The sequence below is a fragment of the Pararge aegeria genome, chromosome 23 (genome assembly GCF_905163445.1).
Source record: "Pararge aegeria chromosome 23, ilParAegt1.1, whole genome shotgun sequence".
NCBI classification, from domain to species: domain Eukaryota; kingdom Metazoa; phylum Arthropoda; class Insecta; order Lepidoptera; family Nymphalidae; genus Pararge; species Pararge aegeria.
The window spans coordinates 8,168,030-8,191,242 of record NC_053202.1 but is presented as its reverse complement, the minus strand read 5'-3'; the positions used below and the strand labels follow the sequence as shown (position 1 = coordinate 8,191,242).

The 23,213-nt window shown below is 36.0% G+C and overlaps 1 protein-coding gene across 1 annotated transcript in view; it reads left to right on the top strand.

The window, feature by feature from the left end:
* The first annotated feature begins 1,067 nt into the window (after positions 1-1,067).
* Positions 1,068-23,213, top strand: part of LOC120634329 (neuropeptide F receptor) — a 114,470-nt gene continuing 92,324 nt past the window's right edge. The window contains exon 1 of the mRNA XM_039904839.1: positions 1,068-1,411. Coding sequence (XP_039760773.1) covers positions 1,391-1,411 — 21 coding nt within the window. The 5' untranslated portion in view covers positions 1,068-1,390. The remainder of the gene's footprint in view (positions 1,412-23,213) is intronic.

Sequence of the window (23,213 nt, the reverse complement as noted above, 5' to 3'; positions counted from 1 at the left end):
AATAAATAATAATAAATATACTACGACAATACACACATCGCCACCTAGCCCCAAAGTAAGCGTAGCTTGTGTTATGGGTACTAAGGTCACTGAATTATATTATATTTTATGAATTATATAATACTTAGAAAATACATATAAACACACAGACACTGAAAAACACTTATGCTCATCACACAAACATTTTCCAGTTGTGGGAATCGAACCCACGGCCTTGGACTCAGAAAGCAGGGTCGCTGCCCACTGCGCCAGTCGGCCGTCAAAAAAAAAATGTTTCAATTATAATAAAAAATGGGTTAGTTAGTTTTTCCAAACCTTTCCGAAGGTGTCGTATCAGGCGACTAAGGGAATATAAAAGTGAACGCGCAGCAGCTTCCTTTGTGCTAATACTACCATCTACTGAGATCACCAACCCCAGCAGTGGATTGCTATACGCTATTGATGACTTACGGATCAGAGACATGGTCGCTAACTATGGGCCTCATAAGTAGGCTCAGAGTCACTCAGCGGGCAATGGAGAGAGCTATGTTAGGAGTATCTCTACGTGATCAAATCAGAAATAAGGAGATCCGTAGAAGAACTAGAGCTAGAAAGAGAACTAGAGCAATGGGCGGGGCACATAGCTCGGAGAACTGATGGACGTTGGGGTCTTAAGGTGCTGGAATGGCGACCCCGCACCGGTAAACGCAGCGTAGGTCGGCCCCCAACGAGATGGACAGATGACATCAGGCGAGTTGCTTGGAGCCGTTGGAGGCAAGCGGCCCAGGAACGTGCATTGTGGAACTTACTACAAAAGACCTATGTCCAGCAGTGGACGTCAATTGGTTGAGATGATGATGATTGATGAAGTAAGTTTTTATAACGGTTTGTCATCAACAGAACGCAATCACAGATTCAGTACCAAAAAACTAAATTTCTTTTCATCTACGAGGAGTTAATTTATCTGCATTCAAAATTTTAGCACTCTATTTAGTTTAAGACAAAACGGATGAAATCGTTGAAACAGAGCGATACTACACGCTTATATGTTCAGCGATATTCCTTCAGTCGAGTTTCAGACGTTACCGAGTAAACACGTCTACGCCCGAACGAAAGCTATTACGAAACTTAAACCGTACCGTACGCGTTTAATTCATAACGTGCACTGAATTTTTATTTTGAATTTAGAAAGATTATAAATATAAATTCGTATGCTCTGACTGTGCGGAAGTGTTTTTTTGTTGTTCACTTTTTTATAAAGTTTTTTTTCATAAAGTGATCAGACAAAATAGGTGATATAAGAAACATATACAATAATTATGGAAAGTGGTCGAAGAAGCCGATTTGTAGTGGTGAAAATATAAACTGGACGTTATGCTACTACCATATAAAGCGGATTGTAGCCATCCAAATGCCGTTTTATGATGATATGGTAAGTTTATTTTAATATACCTACTGCTAGATTTTTTTTTCATGCATAGTCATAAAATACCTTTTCCCATCGGGACTTTTCACTTAAAGAGGGATCAAGGAAAATTTAAGAAAATTCAATATGTGTTTTGCACTTCCTATTCTTATTCTTTATTTAAATCGGGTGATCCTGCGAGGTTCGGCAAGTAATCAAAGTTGCACATGAGCTGATAAAAATGTACATTCCGACTTCAGACAGGATTTTTTTGCCTGGTGAAAGGCTTTGGCCGTGGCTAGTTACCACTCTGCCAATAAAGACGTGCCGCCAACTATTAAACGTTTCAATATGTAGCTGTGTTGAAAGGCGAGTTCGTAACCCAGCACCCTCTAACTTTTCTACGTTATGTGCGTTTCAAGTAATTAAAATATAATTCGTGAGGAAACCTGCATGCCTGAGAGTTCTACATTATGTTCTCAAAGCGTGGTGGACAACGGTCTTAAACCCTTCTCATTGTGCGAGGAGACCCGTACCCTGTATTGGGCCGGCAATAGGCAGTGACGTGCACAGGGTTTTTGACTAGGGTATGCATAAAGAAGGTAGATGCCAGGAAATGGAAAAATCCTTTACATTTATGAGTTATACGCAAATTTTAGGGTAGGCAGAGCCTTTGTGCATATATGAAGTGCACGCCACTGGCAATGTGTTGATATGATGATGATGATTATAATTTTATTAACTATTATATTATTTATGTTATTCCAACCAACCATCTGCCGAAATTAAAGTTGTTGGTTAGTCGTACGTTTAATATTAGTTAGCATTTGTTTAATACGTAGCCCTTAAAGGAATATTCAGGTCAATGCTTTTTTTTTGTTGAGTTGACTACCCTTGATAATTAATTCACGCCCACTTATCCCAGAGATACTCAAAGGCCCTTAATTTTCATCCCCAGTCGGAAGTGACTCTCTGACCCTTCAAGAACACACATTTTCAGCGATCTCATAAAAGAAAGATTCGCAATCATAATTTTGAATCTGCACGATCCGCAATTTGAGAATGCAGCCTACGTAAGTTTTTATGTAAACTAACGCTAAACCCGCTAACTATGGGCCTCATAAGAAGGCTCAGAGTCACTCAGCGGGCGATGGAGAGAGCTATGCAAGGACTATCTCTACGTGATCAAATCAGAAATGAGGAGATCCGTAGAAGAACTTGAGTTACCGACATAGCTCAGCGAGTCGCGAAGCTGAAGTGGCAATGGGCAGGGCACATGGACCGATGGACGTTGGGGTCTTAAGGTGCTGGAATGGCGACCCCGCAACGGTAACCGCAGCGTAGGTCGGCCCCCAATGAGGTGGACGGATGACATCAGGCGACTCGCTGGGAGCCGCTGGAGGCAAGCGGCCCAGGACCGTGCATTGTGGAACTCACTACAAAAGACCTTGTCCAGCAGTGGACGTCGACATGATGATGATGATGAATGAACGCTAAACCGCGTTAACGTTACTCTGTAGTATATAATGAAAGTAGCTTTATTTTATGTTAGTTATAATAATATCTATACTTCGACAATACACATATCGCTATCTAGCCCCATAGTAAGCGTAGCTTGTGTTATTGGTACTAAGATGACTAATGAATATTTTTATAAATAGTATACATAAATACTTATAAAATACATAGAAGCACCCAGAGACTGAAAAACATTGTAGTTCATTACACAAAGATTTTCCAGTTGTGAGAATCGTAGCCACGGCCATGGAATTACAATGCAGGGTAGCTGCCTACTGCGCCAAAAAAATATATACTTTAATGGATTCAAAATGAAATTTTTGTTTACATACACGCAAGGACTATCAATATAACATTATAATATCTAAGAATACTAACAAATATAGCAATGATTGATGGGCAGAGTGGTAGTTGGAAAACCATCGCTTATGTAAAGAACAAAATTTCTCAGAGCATGCAAATTTAAATTCAAAAATGTTTTATTCATGTAGACCTTATTACAGGCACTTATGATGCGTTTGCTAAAAACATATAAAAAAATGGAAGGCCCAGGTATTCACTTATTCACTATAATACCCACAATGTTCAGGATGGCACTTAGATCTTTCATTAATTAACAGTATTATTGAAGGTAAATACCTAGTTTCTCATATTAAAGTATTAATTTTATAAAAGACATCATTAAAGCCCACCAACCTGCTTTAGAGCAGTGTTGTGGGTCTATACTCTATAAACCTGACTTCCCAAGGAGTGAAATAAAACAACTAGACTGACTCTAATACTGTATATTAGGCTTCTCTATAATTCATATTACTTATTACCTTCAAATGACTCTACTACCAGTTCGGAATGCTGTCTTCGGCAGAGAAGACCACTGGCAAGAAACTCTACCGTTGCTCTTTTATTCAATCAATTAAAACAAGACTTATAAACACAATTACAACATTATCATATGTTATAACGCTAGGCCCTTTGATACATGACATATAAGACAGGTCAAACATAACTACTATTATCACTAATAACATCAGGACTTTTGAAACAAATTGTTTGTATAGAGCAACGTATGCTACATAAGCTATCTGTATGAAATAATGCTAGGGCTCCATATATGATACCTGAATAACCCAAAGGATATAAGAGATATACTTATCTGATGCTACATCAGGTACAACCATAGTACCAACAACTTTTAACAACTTATCTCAACTCCATCACTAGTATATACGACTCTTGTTTTGCCACAACTATATTTTGTTAAGTATGTCGTTTCCATTATAAATCATCTATTCCCAATTTGTAACGTTCTATCCACAATACTTTACTTAATCTTCTATTCTCAATTCATTAATTTAAATCCGTCCTCACTTTTCTTTGCCGCCAATCTATCTTGTCAAACTCGCGTCTCCCGCCATAGATCCTATACTTTTATTTGACAGTTTACTAAAGTCCATTATTCTATTTTCAATACATTATCAATGAGTATACAAACTATTATTTGTTGATATATTTAATATAATCATCGGGTTTATCATAGATAAAGTGCTGTAATTCCCTATTTCCTAACACGTTCATAAATTTAACATGTTACACTAATGTTAGTGATGGTAATAGCTGCATTCGTTTACTAAAAACTCAAGCTAGGAGGGTTCCAAACGCGCCCTGGTCTAAGAAGAGCCCACAACAAACTTAGCCGGGTTTTTTTTTGTGATTACCATCTCACAGTCTAGTTAATGTTGAGCTATGAAGTTAGAGCAATTCATATCCAAGCTTTTTTATCATACATGTAATCCTAAATATTATGAATGAATGAATGAATGAATACACTTTTATTGTACACCACATAAACATATTATAGTAAAATTTTAAATAAAAATTTAAAAAAAAGTATACAATTTGGCGACCTTATCGCTACATAGCGATCTTTTCCAGGCAACCAAAGGCGTTAAACACAGCTCAAGAAGAGAGGTAGGTGGTGCATATAAATAAACATATATATGGGCATATATACCTATATATCCCTACTCCCCACTACTATTATGTCAATGTAAGTTTGTTTGTTACGTTTACGCTTTCACGCAAAGCTACTCAACCCATCCTCATGAAACTTTGTACACATATTCTTGGAAGTGTTAAAATTAATATAGGATACTTTTTATCCCGACATTAAGCTTAGTTCCTTTGGGAAAGGGGATGAAAGTGTTTGACGATAACTCCGACAAATTATCACCGATTCAAATAATTATTTTTGTACTATAATGTATGTTTTGTTTAATTTTGCCCAAACTTTGTGAAGATCTGATGGATGTGGTTGGAGATAGAGGACAAACTCCACAGTGGACAGTAGCAAACCCCTCATTTAAGGCTTAGCTTTACTGAATACTATAATTTTTTTTAGAACACATTTAAATTGAATGCCACATCAAAAAATAAAATCAAACGCAGACGAAGTCGCGGGCAACAGCTAGTATATAATATATACATATCATAAACTTACAATATAATTATAATATATATTATAATAGGAAAGGAGCGGTTCTTACCAAGTGAAAACCTGTATCCTCGGATCGTGTAGGTGTTAAGCCTCACGCGCCTGAAACTACAACGGCAACCGTGTCCTTCAGATCGGAACCGCAATGCTGCTTAGCGGCAGATATAATCATGGTGGTAGTAGCGGCCGATGAGCCTTATCACAAAATGCTTTGCCACAAGTAAAATTATATTTTTAAATTAGACGAAATCAATTTATATTAGACTCTTAGTTACTGAAATTAGCGCTGACAAGCATGTAATTTTTTATCTTCTTATGCAAAAGCTTAACTAATTTGAATTCATTATTGCACACACAAAAACAAATACAAAAAGAAACACAATAGATAAAATAAAAATAAAAACTAGTTTTGGTGTGCAAAGGCGGTCTTATCGGTAAAGCGATCTCTCCCAGACAACCTTTAGCGAAAGTAGTTCTAATAAGGAACGGGTTGGTGCGCCATTAAAAATGTATACCTACCTAAATAAAAATATTGTAAACCAAGCTACATGTTATAAACTCTAATACGCGTTTAATAATAATACTACATACTAAATTTCTTCATAGACATAGTCCCGGATAACACACACATATTTTTGTACATATTGGATTCGCATGGGATCCAACCTAATTTCAAGCTGAAAAACATGCCAACTGTTATGCCCGTAATTTTAAGCTACAAAACTTGGAAATTATTTTACGGTAGGTAATTGAAGTTAATTTTTATATTTGATGCACATAATATGCATGTTTTGCTTATTATTTATCATATCTTGTGCATCAATTAAAATAATTTGTACCGGTTTATTTGGAAGGTAATAATCGAAAATCACTATTTTTTATTATGAGTGCATTCAAAAAAAGAATCGCGCTAATCGGCCAAGAACCACCAGAGAAAAAAAGTTATCTCGCATTTGATTAAGGAACTCCAACGTGAAATTAGATGGGTTAAGGGCTAGGATGTAGTCTATATGGTCAAGGTCAAGTGTCGTCTTAGATACACACTCCTTTGAGAACATTCTGGAGAACTCTTTGGCATGCATGGCTTCACGATGTTTTCCTTAGCGAGTGAAATTTAATTCCGGGAAACGAAGTTGATATCTCCGAAAGGTATACCGAAGTCTTACCGCTAGATCATTTGCAACACCAAATTGATTAGGAATAAAGGAGATAAAAATTCTTGTTTATACCTCTAAATACGATTCCATACCTGGCTTATCTTAAGAATTCCCTCAATAGCTTTGATTAGATAACATTAAGACAATCGAGATTATTAAAACTGTGATACATAGTTTTCGGTATGAAGTTTCTCAACGCTGTTCGCGGTAAGAGGTTAACTGGGATAAATCGTCACGTAAGAAAAAAGCGTTATGCCATGCTTTGCGGTCGATTGGCGCAGTGGACCCTGCGTTCTGGGTATAAGGCCGTGGGTTCGATTCCCACAACTGGAAAATGTTTGTGTAATGAACATGAATGTTTTTCAGTGTCTGGGTGTATTATAAGTATTTATGTATATTATTCATTAAAATATTGATCAGTCATCTTAGTACCCATAACACAAGCTACGCTTATTTTGGTGCTAGATTTTTTTTTTTTTTTTTTTTTTTTTTTTTTTTTTTTTTTTTTTTATTTATAGACGAGCGCTTGACTGCAATCACACCTGATGGTAAGCGATGATGCAGCCTAAGGTGGAGCGCGCTTGCCTAGAAGATGCCTATTCACTCTTGATTTGAAGGTACTAATGTTGTAAGAACTGGGGAAAATGGAAGCTGGAAGAGCATTCCAGATCCCAGCGGTGCGAATTAGAAACGAAGATGCGAAGCGCTTCGTACGCGTCCGCGGTATATCGACCACGTAGGGATGCAGATCCTTCCGGTGCCTCGCGGTTCGATGGTAAAAAGGCGAGGGGGGAACTAGATCAAATAGTTCTTGAGCACACTCTCCGAAATATATCCTATAGAACACCGAAAGGCAGGCAACCTTGCGACGATGTTCCAAACTCTTAAGTTTTTTATTGGCTAGGTCACCGATGAGCCTTCTAGCACGGCGATCAACCGAATCCAGGGCATCAAGCTGATACTACAAGATGGCGATGTGTGTATTGTCGTAGTATATTTATTTATTATTATTATTGTTATGCTAGTCATTCGGATTCCAGCGTAGTTCGAATATTAAATCCAAGCGGATGTGAAATGTAACTCTTTCGGAAAATTAGAGTTTACTGTTGTTAAATGTAATTGTTTTACAATTGACTTCGTTACTGATGGGTGTCCCCCAACCGTTTAAGCTCTTTTGTTTTTATTTGTTCGATGTTATTTTATCTCATAAAACAGTGAGTCAATAAACTGAAATACCACCAAATGGCACTGACTCATGATGAAAGTGGGAAGATGTCAATTTTTTTATAGTATTATATTATTTGACGGAGCAAGCATATGGTTAACCCTGAGTCATAAACCATCGCTTATAAACAAAGCAACACTTCGCTGGGCATGCCAGGAACAAATCTTGAAACCCAGAGGCGTGCACTTCATACATGCACAAAAACACTGCATACCCTAAAATTTAAATATAGCCCGTATAAGAGGAGGTTAGGTTAGGTATAGGAGGAGGAGGAAATTTTCCTGCTGTATGCATACTCTGGTAAGAAACCCAGTGCACGCCGCTGGTGAAACCTGAGGCGTAGGTCGTAAGCCCCATGTGACTGTTATTACACAGGAAACCACGCCTTTCAGGCCGACAGGGTGATTACGTATGTCGCGACAAGCTTGCGACAGGCGTAAATCTTGCAATCACTGCTGTCAAACGTCACTTTCCCATGCAATAAATAACCAATAGTGACGTTTGACAGCAGTGATTGCAAGATTTACGCCCGCCACAGAGCACAGAACACAGCATCGCAACAATGCTGTTTTGCGGCCGAAATAAGCATGGCGTTAATACTTCAACGGTCAACCGTGTCATGTTAACAACATATTAATGAATGTAATTCCTAAACTATACTAGTGGGACACGCAGGAATTGCAACTTGACATTTGAAACAGAACAATTACAAACTATTAGTAAAAACGGCGAGCGATATAGACGGCAGATCTAAATATAGGAATCTAACATACAATGGGCAGCCAGCCTCCGCTGTGCTACTACTACCAATAATAGGAATTTCGGAGGTCCCGGCTTCCATTCCCGTCAGGGGCAATTTAGGGATTTATTATTTTTGAATCCTCTCTGGTATGGTCTTTGGAGGCTTTGGCTGCAGCTAGTTTATTTATTTATTTATAATGGACAATAGATACATTAAAAATTGCTCTTTTTTGGAATGAGTCACATAGTAAATGTTCAACTATTTACAGGTTATCACAGCATGCATTAAAATGTAAAAAGTTATTCCTATAAATTATTTATAGATAATTATTAGTCTGTTAATATAAATATTTAAAAGTATAAATCTTTAAAGCTAAGTTACAATGAATAATTTAACTTAATCAATTATTAGGAAACAAAACAAAAATGAATTAAATCGGATTAAAATTTACAGACGAAGACGTTCCGCTGATCGATTTAGTGTTCCGGTGCGATGTCGCGTAGAAACCGATTAGGGGTATGACCAGTGGCGTGCACTTCATACATGCACGAAAGCACTGCATACCCAAATTATTTTATCTAACTCGTATTGGAGGGGAATTTTTCCTTTTCATGCCATGTAACGGCTTTATGCATACCCTGGTCGAGAACCCTGTGCACGCCACTGGGTATGACTACCATAGTCTCTAACAGGTTAGCCCGCTACCATCGTAGACTGTATCGTCACTTACCACCATGTGAGATTGCAGTCAAGGGCTAACTTATAGTGGAATGATAAAACACTTCTGCGATCACCATCTCATATGCCCAGCGTGGTGATTATGTGCAAGCTTTCCTGTTGGGAGAGGTTTTTAGACCAGCAGTTGACGTTTAAAGACTATTGGTGAAATTGTTAGTTACCACGTCTTTGATAGTTTCATCAGTACCTATGTACGGACACATGGGCGCATAATAAAAGTGCCAGTGCTTTGTTTTGCTTTGCAGCTTTGTTTTGTTAGCCACATAGAGTGAATAATTTCATAAATCCGACCACAAAGGCCTTACTGGTAAAGTAACAAAATTTAGTTTTACATTCGTATTTTCATAACGCGCAACGTTTCTTATATCCGCCCCGAATTTTAAATATTTTAAAATATGACCTGTGGCTTATGGTTCGTACTATACAAGCGGTCCATCGCGACTTCATCAAAAAATCAAAAAATTCAAAATTCAAAATTCTTTTCTTACAAATAGGCCTAGTTTATAAGCACTTTTGAAACGTCATCCGCATATAAGTTAACCTTAAAGGATAGACCAATGGTGTTGCGATTTTGTTTTAGAACATTTATACGGGAACAACTTAGGCTATTGACGCTTATGGAGCAAAAACTACGCTCATAAAAATTTCATTTTTTTTATTATTATGAGTTATTATAACGGATGAGTCTGATTCCTTATCGAGAATGTGAATTATTAATTTAGATTCAACGTCAAAAATCATTACCATTATTCAGTAACGATAGTATTATATGTTATATGATAATATGTATTTTAGTGTTGTGTAAGTTTATTATATTTATATTGTTTAATTAGTTTATTAATATCATAATTTATTGGTTTAGTTTATTTACTTATTCGCATGTATTTTTATTGTATACACCACCTACCTGTCAAAAAAAAAGAAGTCTGTCTAAAAGTTGTCTGGAAAAGATAGCTCTTTAGCGATAAGACCGCCTTTTTGTGCGAACCCAGATTTAATTGTAATATTATTTGTGTGTCATAATTATAAGTTTCTGTGGTGTACAATAAACGATTTACGTAATATTAAACAAATTTTATAGTTGAATTAGAATCAATATTATACCAGGTTATTTTCTTAATTAGCACCTCCCAATTTCAATCAGTATGCAAATCAATAAGGCAATAACAGTAAAAGGTATTTACGTAGAAATTACGTAGGCATACGATTATTATACCTACGAGTACGTACTTGGAACTGTTACATCGCATTGCAGATGGTCTTAAAATTTTATTGCTTGCGACATTAAAATGATAACGGAGTGAAATTTATATCAATATTTCTGATAGACTGATGACTCGAGCTATCAGCTTTATTCCTTAGTGATGAAATAATTTTGCTTTTTTTGAAGTGAGACTTTTTTAGGCACGACTTGGGAATATCTCCCATCTTTTTTCTGACGGAAGTAACGATTACGTCAGACGTCTTCGTAGTTTCCGCTATTTAAAAATAATAATTTGGTCGTAAGTATACGTCATATACCCCACGCTTCTTGACTTATACGCCAGCTAGTGGCAAATATAATAATCAATTAGGATTATGTATTTCCAATTTTTTCAAACGGATCAATTGTGTGTGTGTAGCAAAGTGAATAAAAATTTAACAGTTAAAAAAAATTTATACTTGTTAATTTATTCAAAATTCAAAAAAAAATCAAAATTCAAAATTCATTTATTTCAAGTAGGCCTAATACAAGCACTTTTGAAACGTCAAGTCTGTCCGTGTGTAGTGACTCTACCACCGGTTCGGAAGGCAGATTCTACCGAGAAGAAGCCGGCAAGAAACTCAGCAGTTGCTCTTTTCCAACATCAAAAATTTACATTTTACATTTTAACATTCATTTATCTATCTTTTGAGATTAAAGCGGAGCCGGATGCTTCCAAGCAACCTTGTCATTAAGAAACTCATCAATTGTGTAATAACCTCGCTGTAATAAATGTGTTTTAACACATTCTTTAAACTTATGAATTGGTAGGTCCAAAATTACCTTAGGAATCATATTATAAAAGCGTATACTCAATCCCACAAATGACTTCTGCACCTTTCGCAGACGATATACAGATGTCACTAATTAATGACCATTTCTTGTAAGTCGACTGTTTATATCCACTTTTTGTTTATAAATACTAATATGTTGTCTTACAAATACTATATTGTTATAAATATATTGTGAGGCTACCGTAAGTATACCTATTTCTTTAAATTTTTCACGGAGGGATTCACGTGATTTAAGTTTATATATTGACCGTACAGCTCTTTTCTGCAATATGAATATTGAATATAGTTTCAATATCAGCAGCTTTGCCCCATAATAAGATCCCGTAAGACATCACACTATGAAAGTACGCGAAGTAAACAAGTCTTGTTGTTTCTACGTCAGTAATCTGTCTAATTTTCCTGACGGCGTAGGCAGCCGAGCTTAGTTTACCTGCTAGTGTATCTATATGGGTACCCCACTGAAGCTTACAATCCAAGGACATGCCCAGAAAAACTGTGGAATCTTCCATTTTTAGTGATTCTCCATTTATTATTATATTTTTATTAACTTTCTTTACTTTTGGTAAAATAAATTTCACACACTTAGTTTTTTTTGCATTTAAAAGTAAATTATTGACAGTAAACCAGTGCGACACATGCGACATAGCACGGCTTACATCGTTAGAGTTGTCTCTATCAGTTTTAAAAATTAGAGATGTATCATCTGCAAACAGTAAAATGTCACAGGTTTCACTAACATGGTGTGGTAGCGCTATTTTTTTCTAATGGAACGCTAATGTTGTGTGGTTGAATGCACCCGGGAGTTCCCACTTTTTTATATTTTATTAAAGTTGTATGGAATATTTGTATAGTATTAAAGTTCTAAACACTGAAAGTAAGAATGCACGTATGCCACTTACCGGTCGATGCAGGGTTCTCCTATTTGGGGTACCCCGCTCCTGGCTCTATAGGTCTCATCGGCGGTTTCAAGTATAGATGCTGGCAGCGATAGTCGAAGATAGTGGTTGATAACAAAGTGTTGAAGTCCCGAATTAACAAGGACGTGCGCGCCGCGCCGCGTTGAACGCTAGCGAGAATAGTCCGAAAGCGAAAGACATTCGAAAGTTGAGGTAGGTGGCACTAGCGAACGTTTGGAATCGTGACATTTACATTCCTTTTCAGTGTTAGATAATAAGATAGAAAATAATAAATTAATATAAATAAAAATAAAAATAAAGTATTTATGCTTTCACTTTGGAAACGTTTGATATACGGAACAAAAGTAAAAAAATATTATCGGGATTTTTATAAATTTAAAACGCATATACAAATTTTCAGAACCGACAGGATTTGAACGTGCGACTTTCTTTCAATCGCGGCCTGAGCGCTTTATCCAAGGAACCTACGGCTCTCCTACCGTCGATGCCGAAATTAGTATATGCCTTTCACATCAGTCTTATAGCGACTGAGAAAATTGATAATTAGTGTAGGTAAAACACTAATAAAAATAATAAAAATCATCGGGATTGTATACTCTTGTAGGTCACAGCTATAAAATATATATGAAAACCTTGCCAAGAAGCGACGTTTACGTAACGCATAAACCCGCATTATATTCAGCACTGTAGATTTTCAGGAAAATGGAAACAAACAAACGTGTTTCCATATTACTTAATACAAAGACAACCTCTCGAAAATTACATAATACCGTCTTCGTTTCGCTGAGGGAAAATAAATAAACAGACTTCAATGGTAAATAATGGTACCACACAACCTACTAATGGTTGGCACTTAAAACAAACAAGTAAACAGTTTATTTGAATTATTGCACTGGTGGTTTCTTTTTGTACAATGACAACTCTCTTCTGGTCCAAGTCATTACACGCACGCGGGGACGGCACGACAAATAATTATATTCTTCTTCCACTCTTTTTCACGACTTGACTGACTAACTGATTGACTGACTGACTGACTAACTGATAGACTGATAGACTGATAGACTGACTGACTGGCCGATTGACTGACTGGCTGACTGACTGACTGACTGACTGACTGGCTGACGACTGACTGACTGACTGACTGACTGACACATCATATAAAAGTCTTCTTACTATTCATTATTTCTGCCACAGGCGCTTCTTATAAACTGCTACTCATTTGTAAAATCATTCCTTATTTTATCCAATCTTGTCATATCACACATCCGTCTCATAATTTATATTTTTTTCCATCCATCTGGCACCCATTTTGTACAATTGACAAACTGTTGTCTAGAATATGCATTTCGAACATAAGTTACGTTATTTAGGCAATTTCAACAGTTCATCATAATTCAGAAGATGCGCCGTTGTCGCATTTGTCGTCCTTGTTTGGAACAACTGAGTTAAGGAAAACTACATTGACTATTTATTTGTTTTATACCTGTAGGTTTATTTCGGTTTTTACTAAGGGCAAATTTAATTTAAAAACATTAATAATAAACTAAAAATTACACATTCAAATAATTACAATGTTACAAATAAACTGAAGAATATGCTGAGTCATCTAAATTATCAAGATACCGAAAATATAATCCGTTCGTTAAGGTAATTTACTATGTATCATATTATATCGAATATTAATTTGAATAAATAAAAATATGGTAGAGACACACATACACCCACACACGCACACACACACCCACACACACGCACACACACACCCTCACACACGCACGCATGCTCGCACACACTTATACACATAATAAATTGTATCTTAATAATGTAAACTTCTAAATATGTATTCTTTCAGTTTTTATTTTCTCTAATCTCGATGCACATATGGGCAGGCACTGACCCCCACGGGATATCCTAGTTTTGGGATCGAGGATAGTTTTACAAAAAACATTGCACTTTTAAGCAAATAAAAACTATTATTATCCCTCTGTCTTTCAAGCTGCCCAAGTGCAGTGGTGGACTATAGCTAACTTCTCCCAGCATTCTATTACTACGGGAATGTTAACCCCGTTTTTTTTTTTTTAGTAGCGTCTTGTATCCGCGAACCGGCAATGTATTAGAGATCAGTATCTAATATATTATCCGCGATACTATTCTCGTTGTATGTCTCAATAATAAGTAAATATTGTTTATCTTAAAAATTTGCACTGCCACTTGAAATACATTCGCAAACACCATATCAGCTGTTCTAATAAGCCAAAATCTGCTTTCGTGATCTCCTTAAACCGTCATCGTTAAAACCCTTAAATCCGGTATTTGAAAAGCGTTAAGGGTTTTATTTATTTTTTATCCGCTAGAAAAGACCCTTATGCCCAGCAGTGGTAAATCAAATAGATTGATAATTATACTGTTTTTTTTTTTAATTCTAGATATAAGTACAAGTTTTGTATAATTTTTATTCCTGTACAAGTTAGCCCCTGACTGCAATCTCACCTGGTGGTAAGTGATGATGCAGTTTAAGATGGTAGGGCTAACCTGTTAGGGAGTTTGGTAGTCATACCCCCAATCGGTTTCAATGCGACATCGCACCAGAACACTAAATCGCTTAGCGGCACGTCTTTGTTGGTAAGGTGGTAACTAACCAAGGCCGAAGCCAGCAGACCATACCAAAGAAAATTCAGAAATTGTAATTTCCAAATTGCCCCAGTCGGGAATCGAAACCGGGACGTCCTACTTAAATTCACGGCGGTCACCGTTGCGCCAGGGAGGCCGTCAACTACTATCCTTATATGCTTACGGAAAATATAGAAAAGATAAATAAATCGTAGTACATTAATTTAACATATATCGTAAGGTTTCGTCAGTGCTTACAATGTTAGCGCACAAAATATGTCTGTTACGACATCACATTACAAATCTCGAATTTCTTTGCTTTTCTCCGCTATAATATGCACGTTTACTACATATGAACCTACTTCGTTAATAACTTTAACTATAACTGAAAACTGCATTAAAATCCGTTGTGAAGTTTAAAAGACAAGATAGGCTTTTAGCTTTCAGATTATTTTAATAAGCATGCTGTGGTAATTTCTAGAAGGTTTCAATCTCCTGTCTTTTTTTCTATTTATGTTATTCTCATGATAATGTCATTGATTGTTACCAGTTTAATGATCCAAAAAAAAAGATACAAGCATACATCGGGAGCGACTTTGTTTTATACCATGTAAAGATATTGCTTTGAGCCGTAGTAGTAAGCCTACATGTCTGTATATAGAGACCTGGCATAGCTGTTAATAATAGCTCGATCTATGCATACAATTGTCAATTGAACAATTAATACGAGGACGTTATATTGAAGTAGCCAAGTAGGCGCCTGTTATAAGGAGCATGATAACGGTGTATACAATGACAACTCTCTTCTGGTCCAAGTCATTACACGCACGCGGGGACGGCACGACAAATAATTATATTCTTCTTCCACTCTTTTTCACGACTTGACTGACTAACTGATTGACTGACTGACTGACTAACTGATAGACTGATAGACTGATAGACTGACTGACTGGCCGATTGACTGACTGGCTGACTGACTGACTGACTGACTGACTGGCTGACGACTGACTGACTGACTGACTGACTGACACATCATATAAAAGTCTTCTTACTATTCATTATTTCTGCCACAGGCGCTTCTTATAAACTGCTACTCATTTGTAAAATCATTCCTTATTTTATCCAATCTTGTCATATCACACATCCGTCTCATAATTTATATTTTTTTCCATCCATCTGGCACCCATTTTGTACAATTGACAAACTGTTGTCTAGAATATGCATTTCGAACATAAGTTACGTTATTTAGGCAATTTCAACAGTTCATCATAATTCAGAAGATGCGCCGTTGTCGCATTTGTCGTCCTTGTTTGGAACAACTGAGTTAAGGAAAACTACATTGACTATTTATTTGTTTTATACCTGTAGGTTTATTTCGGTTTTTACTAAGGGCAAATTTAATTTAAAAACATTAATAATAAACTAAAAATTACACATTCAAATAATTACAATGTTACAAATAAACTGAAGAATATGCTGAGTCATCTAAATTATCAAGATACCGAAAATATAATCCGTTCGTTAAGGTAATTTACTATGTATCATATTATATCGAATATTAATTTGAATAAATAAAAATATGGTAGAGACACACATACACCCACACACGCACACACACACCCACACACACGCACACACACACCCTCACACACGCACGCATGCTCGCACACACTTATACACATAATAAATTGTATCTTAATAATGTAAACTTCTAAATATGTATTCTTTCAGTTTTTATTTTCTCTAATCTCGATGCACATATGGGCAGGCACTGACCCCCACGGGATATCCTAGTTTTGGGATCGAGGATAGTTTTACAAAAAACATTGCACTTTTAAGCAAATAAAAACTATTATTATCCCTCTGTCTTTCAAGCTGCCCAAGTGCAGTGGTGGACTATAGCTAACTTCTCCCAGCATTCTATTACTACGGGAATGTTAACCCCGTTTTTTTTTTTTTAGTAGCGTCTTGTATCCGCGAACCGGCAATGTATTAGAGATCAGTATCTAATATATTATCCGCGATACTATTCTCGTTGTATGTCTCAATAATAAGTAAATATTGTTTATCTTAAAAATTTGCACTGCCACTTGAAATACATTCGCAAACACCATATCAGCTGTTCTAATAAGCCAAAATCTGCTTTCGTGATCTCCTTAAACCGTCATCGTTAAAACCCTTAAATCCGGTATTTGAAAAGCGTTAAGGGTTTTATTTATTTTTTATCCGCTAGAAAAGACCCTTATGCCCAGCAGTGGTAAATCAAATAGATTGATAATTATACTGTTTTTTTTTTTAATTCTAGATATAAGTACAAGTTTTGTATAATTTTTATTCCTGTACAAGTTAGCCCCTGACTGCAATCTCACCTGGTGGTAAGTGATGATGCAGTTTAAGATGGTAGGGCTAACCTGTTAGGGAGTTTGGTAGTCATACCCCCAATCGGTTTCAATGCGTCATCGCACCAGAACACTAAATCGCTTAGCGGCACGTCTTTGTTGGTAAGGTGGTAACTAACCAAGGCCGAAGCCAGCAGACCATACCAAAGAAAATTCAGAAATTGTAATTTCCAAATTGCCCCAGTCGGGAATCGAAACCGGGACGTCCTACTTAAATTCACGGCGGTCACCGTTGCGCCAGGGAGGCCGTCAACTACTATCCTTATATGCTTACGGAAAATATAGAAAAGATAAATAAATCGTAGTACATTAATTTAACATATATCGTAAGGTTTCGTCAGTGCTTACAATGTTAGCGCACAAAATATGTCTGTTACGACATCACATTACAAATCTCGAATTTCTTTGCTTTTCTCCGCTATAATATGCACGTTTACTACATATGAACCTACTTCGTTAATAACTTTATCTATAACTGAAAACTGCATTAAAATCCGTTGTGAAGTTTAAAAGACAAGATAGGCTTTTAGCTTTCAGATTATTTTAATAAGCATGCTGTGGTAATTTCTAGAAGGTTTCAATCTCCTGTCTTTTTTTCTATTTATGTTATTCTCATGATAATGTCATTGATTGTTACCAGTTTAATGATCCAAAAAAAAAGATACAAGCATACATCGGGAGCGACTTTGTTTTATACCATGTAAAGATATTGCTTTGAGCCGTAGTAGTAAGCCTACATGTCTGTATATAGAGACCTGGCATAGCTGTTAATAATAGCTCGATCTATGCATACAATTGTCAATTGAACAATTAATACGAGGACGTTATATTGAAGTAGCCAAGTAGGCGCCTGTTATAAGGAGCATGATAACGGTGTATGATGCCAAACACTTGTATTAACGCGTCCACACTTGTCCGCTGTGACGCATGAATAGTAACAAAGCAAGCGCAAAACTACACACATATTAGTACATTATGCATCAATTAAAGTTACATTGCAATTTTAGTAGAGGCAGTAAGTTTTAGGCACGCGAAGTGTAAGCGAGTGCGATAAGGTAGCCGAGTGAGTAATAAGTAATGTACCATACACGTTTCATTCGATTTTCATCACACTTGCCACTTGCAAGGAAAAAAACAGGCTAAACTTTGAAGAAGTATTTTGGTAGAACAGGTTTTTCACTCTCGATTCGTGCCTCGATTATTAGTCCCGCCGGGTAAAATTTACTATGTTTCTGCTCTACAAGTTACACTTGACATGCAATTATTATTAGTAATCAACCACAAAGCGAAAATATTAACAAAATAGTAATTATGTTAGTAAAAATATTTTTTTATCGTGCGCCAAGGTAAGCCGACATACAGCCAACATCTTTCGCTGCTTCATTGCTTATCGTAAAAGGCTTTTACATATAGTTGGTACTATAAGAGGTTCTGAACTAACAACGATAAATAAGGAGTCCGGTTATTATTTAAATTTAAGCTATTTAAATTTTTTGGAGGTATTGTTACACAAAATATGTTAATTTGAGTTTAATTCAATTTCCAGCGTCAGACTTAAAAGGGGTTGATGGCTTGTAAATGTTATTCAAGCAAAAAGTCATTTCGGCGTCAAAGTGAGATATTTAATTGGCTATTTTCTTAACAATGTTATTTTCAGTTAAATGGATGGTGACATCTCATGGAAATAAATTGAGAACTTAAAGTTTTGTGTCAAAAATAATATTTATGTAGCCCTATTAATTACATTTCTTTACATTTTACCTTCAAGGCTAGAGTGAATAGAGCATTCACATGCTGATGAACAACAACCTGGAAGTCATCATTACTTTTTAATATGCATGATTGTCGTCAATCAGTTTCATAATACAAAATTTTCATAGAATGCTAAGACCAGACTTGGAGTTGGGAAATGAACTATTGTTATTACTAGAGTAATATTTTAATAATCTTTGCACGCCAACTCTTATTGCAGTAGAATGTTGGGTCCTTACTCTATTTTTTTTTGCTTCTACAAGATTACGCACTCGCCTTCACCATCCGTCAATTATAACTAAAATACTAAAGGCAATAAGAGGCATCTTTGCTCTATTTAAACCTTCTACAAGAATCTTGTAGAAAGTTTTAAATGGAGTATTTCTTTGAATAGTTCATGACTTACTTTATTGGGTGCTCTCTCGGTAGTTAAATTTGCCAAAGGGCTTTTAAACATAGCATAAAGAAGTAAAATTTTGATATTGTTGACGTTTGTGTTTGAGAATTAGGTAGGTATAGCCCTTATTTTAGAGCGTCAATATTTGTCATATTAAACTGTAGTTTTAAAAGGGAACATTTTAAGGGAAAGGCAGTTAGCCTTGAGTGTTGTTGACTGTATAACTAGTATTTTTCCCCACTAGTTTTGCTACTTTTCTTCTACTATCGAATTTGTTGACTATTGGGCATACATTTTTCAATCATTCTGTGATACAGACAAACAAAGTATCTGACCCTGCCTACTTTAATTTATAGGATAAAAGCTTTCGTTGAAGCGATTATAGCCTAGCGGTGAAGACCTAAGAGTCATTTTCTTTCTTCTAGTTCTAATCCCAGCACGCATCTCTAAGTTATGTGCGTTTTTTATTTAAGTTATGAAAATGTCACTTTTTTTTTTATTAATTTATTTATTTAAAATTAGGAGGGGAAAATCTTCATGGACATCCCTATGGATAGTGCCGGACTCCCGATGACTAAAAAACCCCTCCTGCCTCCTAAACGTTGGTGTACCTGCCGTTTGGCCTACCACTAACGTCGTTGTCCTTTTACCTTCCCTCTCTTTCGTCCCTTTCCTTTACTTTTATTATCTCTTCCATGTATATTAAAATATCACTTGCATTAACAGTTAACGAAAACATCGTGAGGAAACCTAAGAGTTCTCCATAATTCGCAAAAGACGTGTGAATTCCAACAAACTGCACTGGACCAGCATGGTGAATGGCTGAACCCTTCTCATGATCCCCAGACCCGTGCCCTGTAGTGAGCTGGTAATAGGTTGAAGATGATCAAAGCTTTGTCAGTAGGATTGAAACTAGCGACGGCTTAAGATTCCCATGAAACCATGATAGAGTAAAATTGACCTCTGCCGAGAAACGAACTCGGGAATTTATCACCTTTGACCCAAAAAAGTCTACAAAATGACAAATCGAATGGACATTATTATCTGTTTTGTTTACGAAAAAGTAATCTCGACTTTTCACGACTGATCGATGAAATCATAACTTAGATATCGTAATCAATGATATCTAACAGCACAAAGGAATCACGAAGCTGAGTTATCGTGATAAAATTGCAACAGTGATTAAACCACATAGCAGATTAGAATAGTTCAATAAATGTTTTTAGTCTAACGACAATAATAAATAATTTTGCACGCCAATCTTGGCAGGATATGTGATACTTATAAAATTTCATTAACACCTCTGTAAACACGTTGCATGTACCATATTCAAGCAAAATAATAAATTGATTGATTGATTGAATATTTTTAACCTGGCTGTAAATCACTTGTTATAACGGTGTAGGAAAACATCGTGAGGTAACCTGAATGCCTTAGAGTTCTCCTTAATGTTAACAAAGGCGTGTAAATCCGTACTTGGTCAGAATAGTGAATGTCAACACATAACCACACAATTACGAGTGAATTATATTCCTAAATTTAAATTTCAAATATATGAATTTCAATTGAATTATATTCCTAAAATCAAAATTCTAAATTGAATTCATTTTGAATTTGAATTATTTGAATTTGAATCTGCACTAGGAAAGCATGGTGTATGACAACCCATAAAAGTGAAATTACGTGTGAATTATATTCCTAAAGAATAGTAAAGTTGCATTATTGATACTCATATTTTCCTATATTATATATGTGAATGTAAGTTTGTTTGTTACGCTTTCCCGCGAACCTACTTAACCGATCATTATGAAACTTTGTACACGTATTCTTGGAGGTCTCAGAAGTAACATAGGATACTTTTAATTTAAAAAAAAATATATATTTTTTTAAGAACGGTACAAAAATGTTTGTCAAAAAACTAATGTATGACTATAGGTGTAAACTATGTAGCAGTACGCTGCGTTCCGAAATTTACGCGGACGAAGCCGCATGGCATTTCTAGTATTATTATAAATGTGAAAGTGTTGATGTTTGTTACTCAATCACGCAAAAACGTCCGAACGGATTTGGATGACATTTGGCATGCATGTAGCCTTTGATATGGATATATCATATCCATATCAAAGCATAGCATATATAGCATAGCATAGGGTACCTGTTATCCCGAGAAAGTTCCCGTGGGAATAAAAAACCTTAATTCACGCTAACGCAGTGAGTGTCAGCTAGTTATATAAGTTATTTTCATCATACCAACCAATAAGAAGCCCACTACTGGGCACTGGTCTCATATAATGATTTGACGGCCGATTGGCGCAGTTTGCAGCGACCCTGCTTTCTGTGTCCAAGGCCGTGGGTTCGATTCCCACAACTGGAAAATTTTTGTGTGATGAGCATGAATGTTTTTCAGTGTCTGGGTGTTTATATGTATATTATAAGTATTTATGTATATTATTAATAAAAAATATTACATAACACAAGCTACGCTTACTTTGGGGCTAGATGGCGATGTGTGTATTGTCGTAGTATATTTATTTATTTATTTATTATTTATATGGGTTCAGGCCGTAGCCCACTCGCCTTTGAGATTTCTATGAAGAACTTCAAAACCAAAGTTAGTCCTTCACATTCTGAGAGGAGGCGCATGGCATTCTGTTAATGAGTTGACCATGATCTATACTTATAATAAAACTGTAACTGGAAGATTTCTGAACAATTAATATATTTTGAAAATTTTGACCGGGGGATGCTTTATAATCGATACTGAGTCCAAAACAAATTTTTATTTAATTTTCGTCTGTCTTCTCGTTCTATCTGGCATCTCTCGGGCATCACGTGAAAACTACTGAACGTATTTAAGTAAAATTTGGTATAGTGGTAGCTGATATCCCGGGTCAACATATAGGATACTTTTTATCCCGATAAACAATAAGTTTCCTCCGGGATATAGGATGAAAATGTTAATCAATTTTACTTCATATCTCCGTTAAATTTGCACCGATTTTAATCATTCTTTTTTAATTTGACAGTGTGTACTACCAAGCATGTATTGTCTTATTTTAAGGTAGATCTGATAAATATTGTTGGAGATCAAGGACATAATTCTTCACAGATAACAGCAAGTCGCAAGGCATATGGGACAACGATCCAATGCATGCGTACCATCCTACTAATATTATATTTGCGAAAGTTTGTGAGAATAAATGGATGGATGGATGGATGGATGTATAAATGGATGTATGTATGGATGGATATTTGTTACGCTTTAACGCCACAACGAATGAACCGATTTGGCTGAAATTTGGCAGAGATACCTACATTATAGTCTGGAATAGCTCATAGGCTTCTTTTTATCCCGGAAAAGCAATCAGCTTCTACAGGATAGCATCGCTATTTTTTTCCAATTTGTCTTTCAAAATCGGTTTTTTGGATAGGCATAATTGACGTGGTTTTTTTTAAGTCGACTTATTCGCGGACTAAGTCACGCAGGTCTACTAGTTAAAGAATAATTTTGAAACAAATGCTACTAGATTTTAACGGTATTATTCGAGACTACTACTAGAGGACTTCATATCATATTATTACCTACTATTGCCTCACTAAGCGTAAAATCGATTTCCATCATTACGCTAAGTGAACTCAATACTGTTTTCAAGATTTGCCGCAAACTGCAACATAAGTGCCAACATGACAGTTTGTATTCCTAGTGCTGGAAATGGCCCGGTGGGACGTAAGGTAACATTTCAGGCTATCAAAGTTTAATCACAACTTGAGATTCCTCATCGTGGGAATACACATGTGATTAGAAAGTTAGACCGTGCTATACCTTTTATCGATTGATTGTATTAG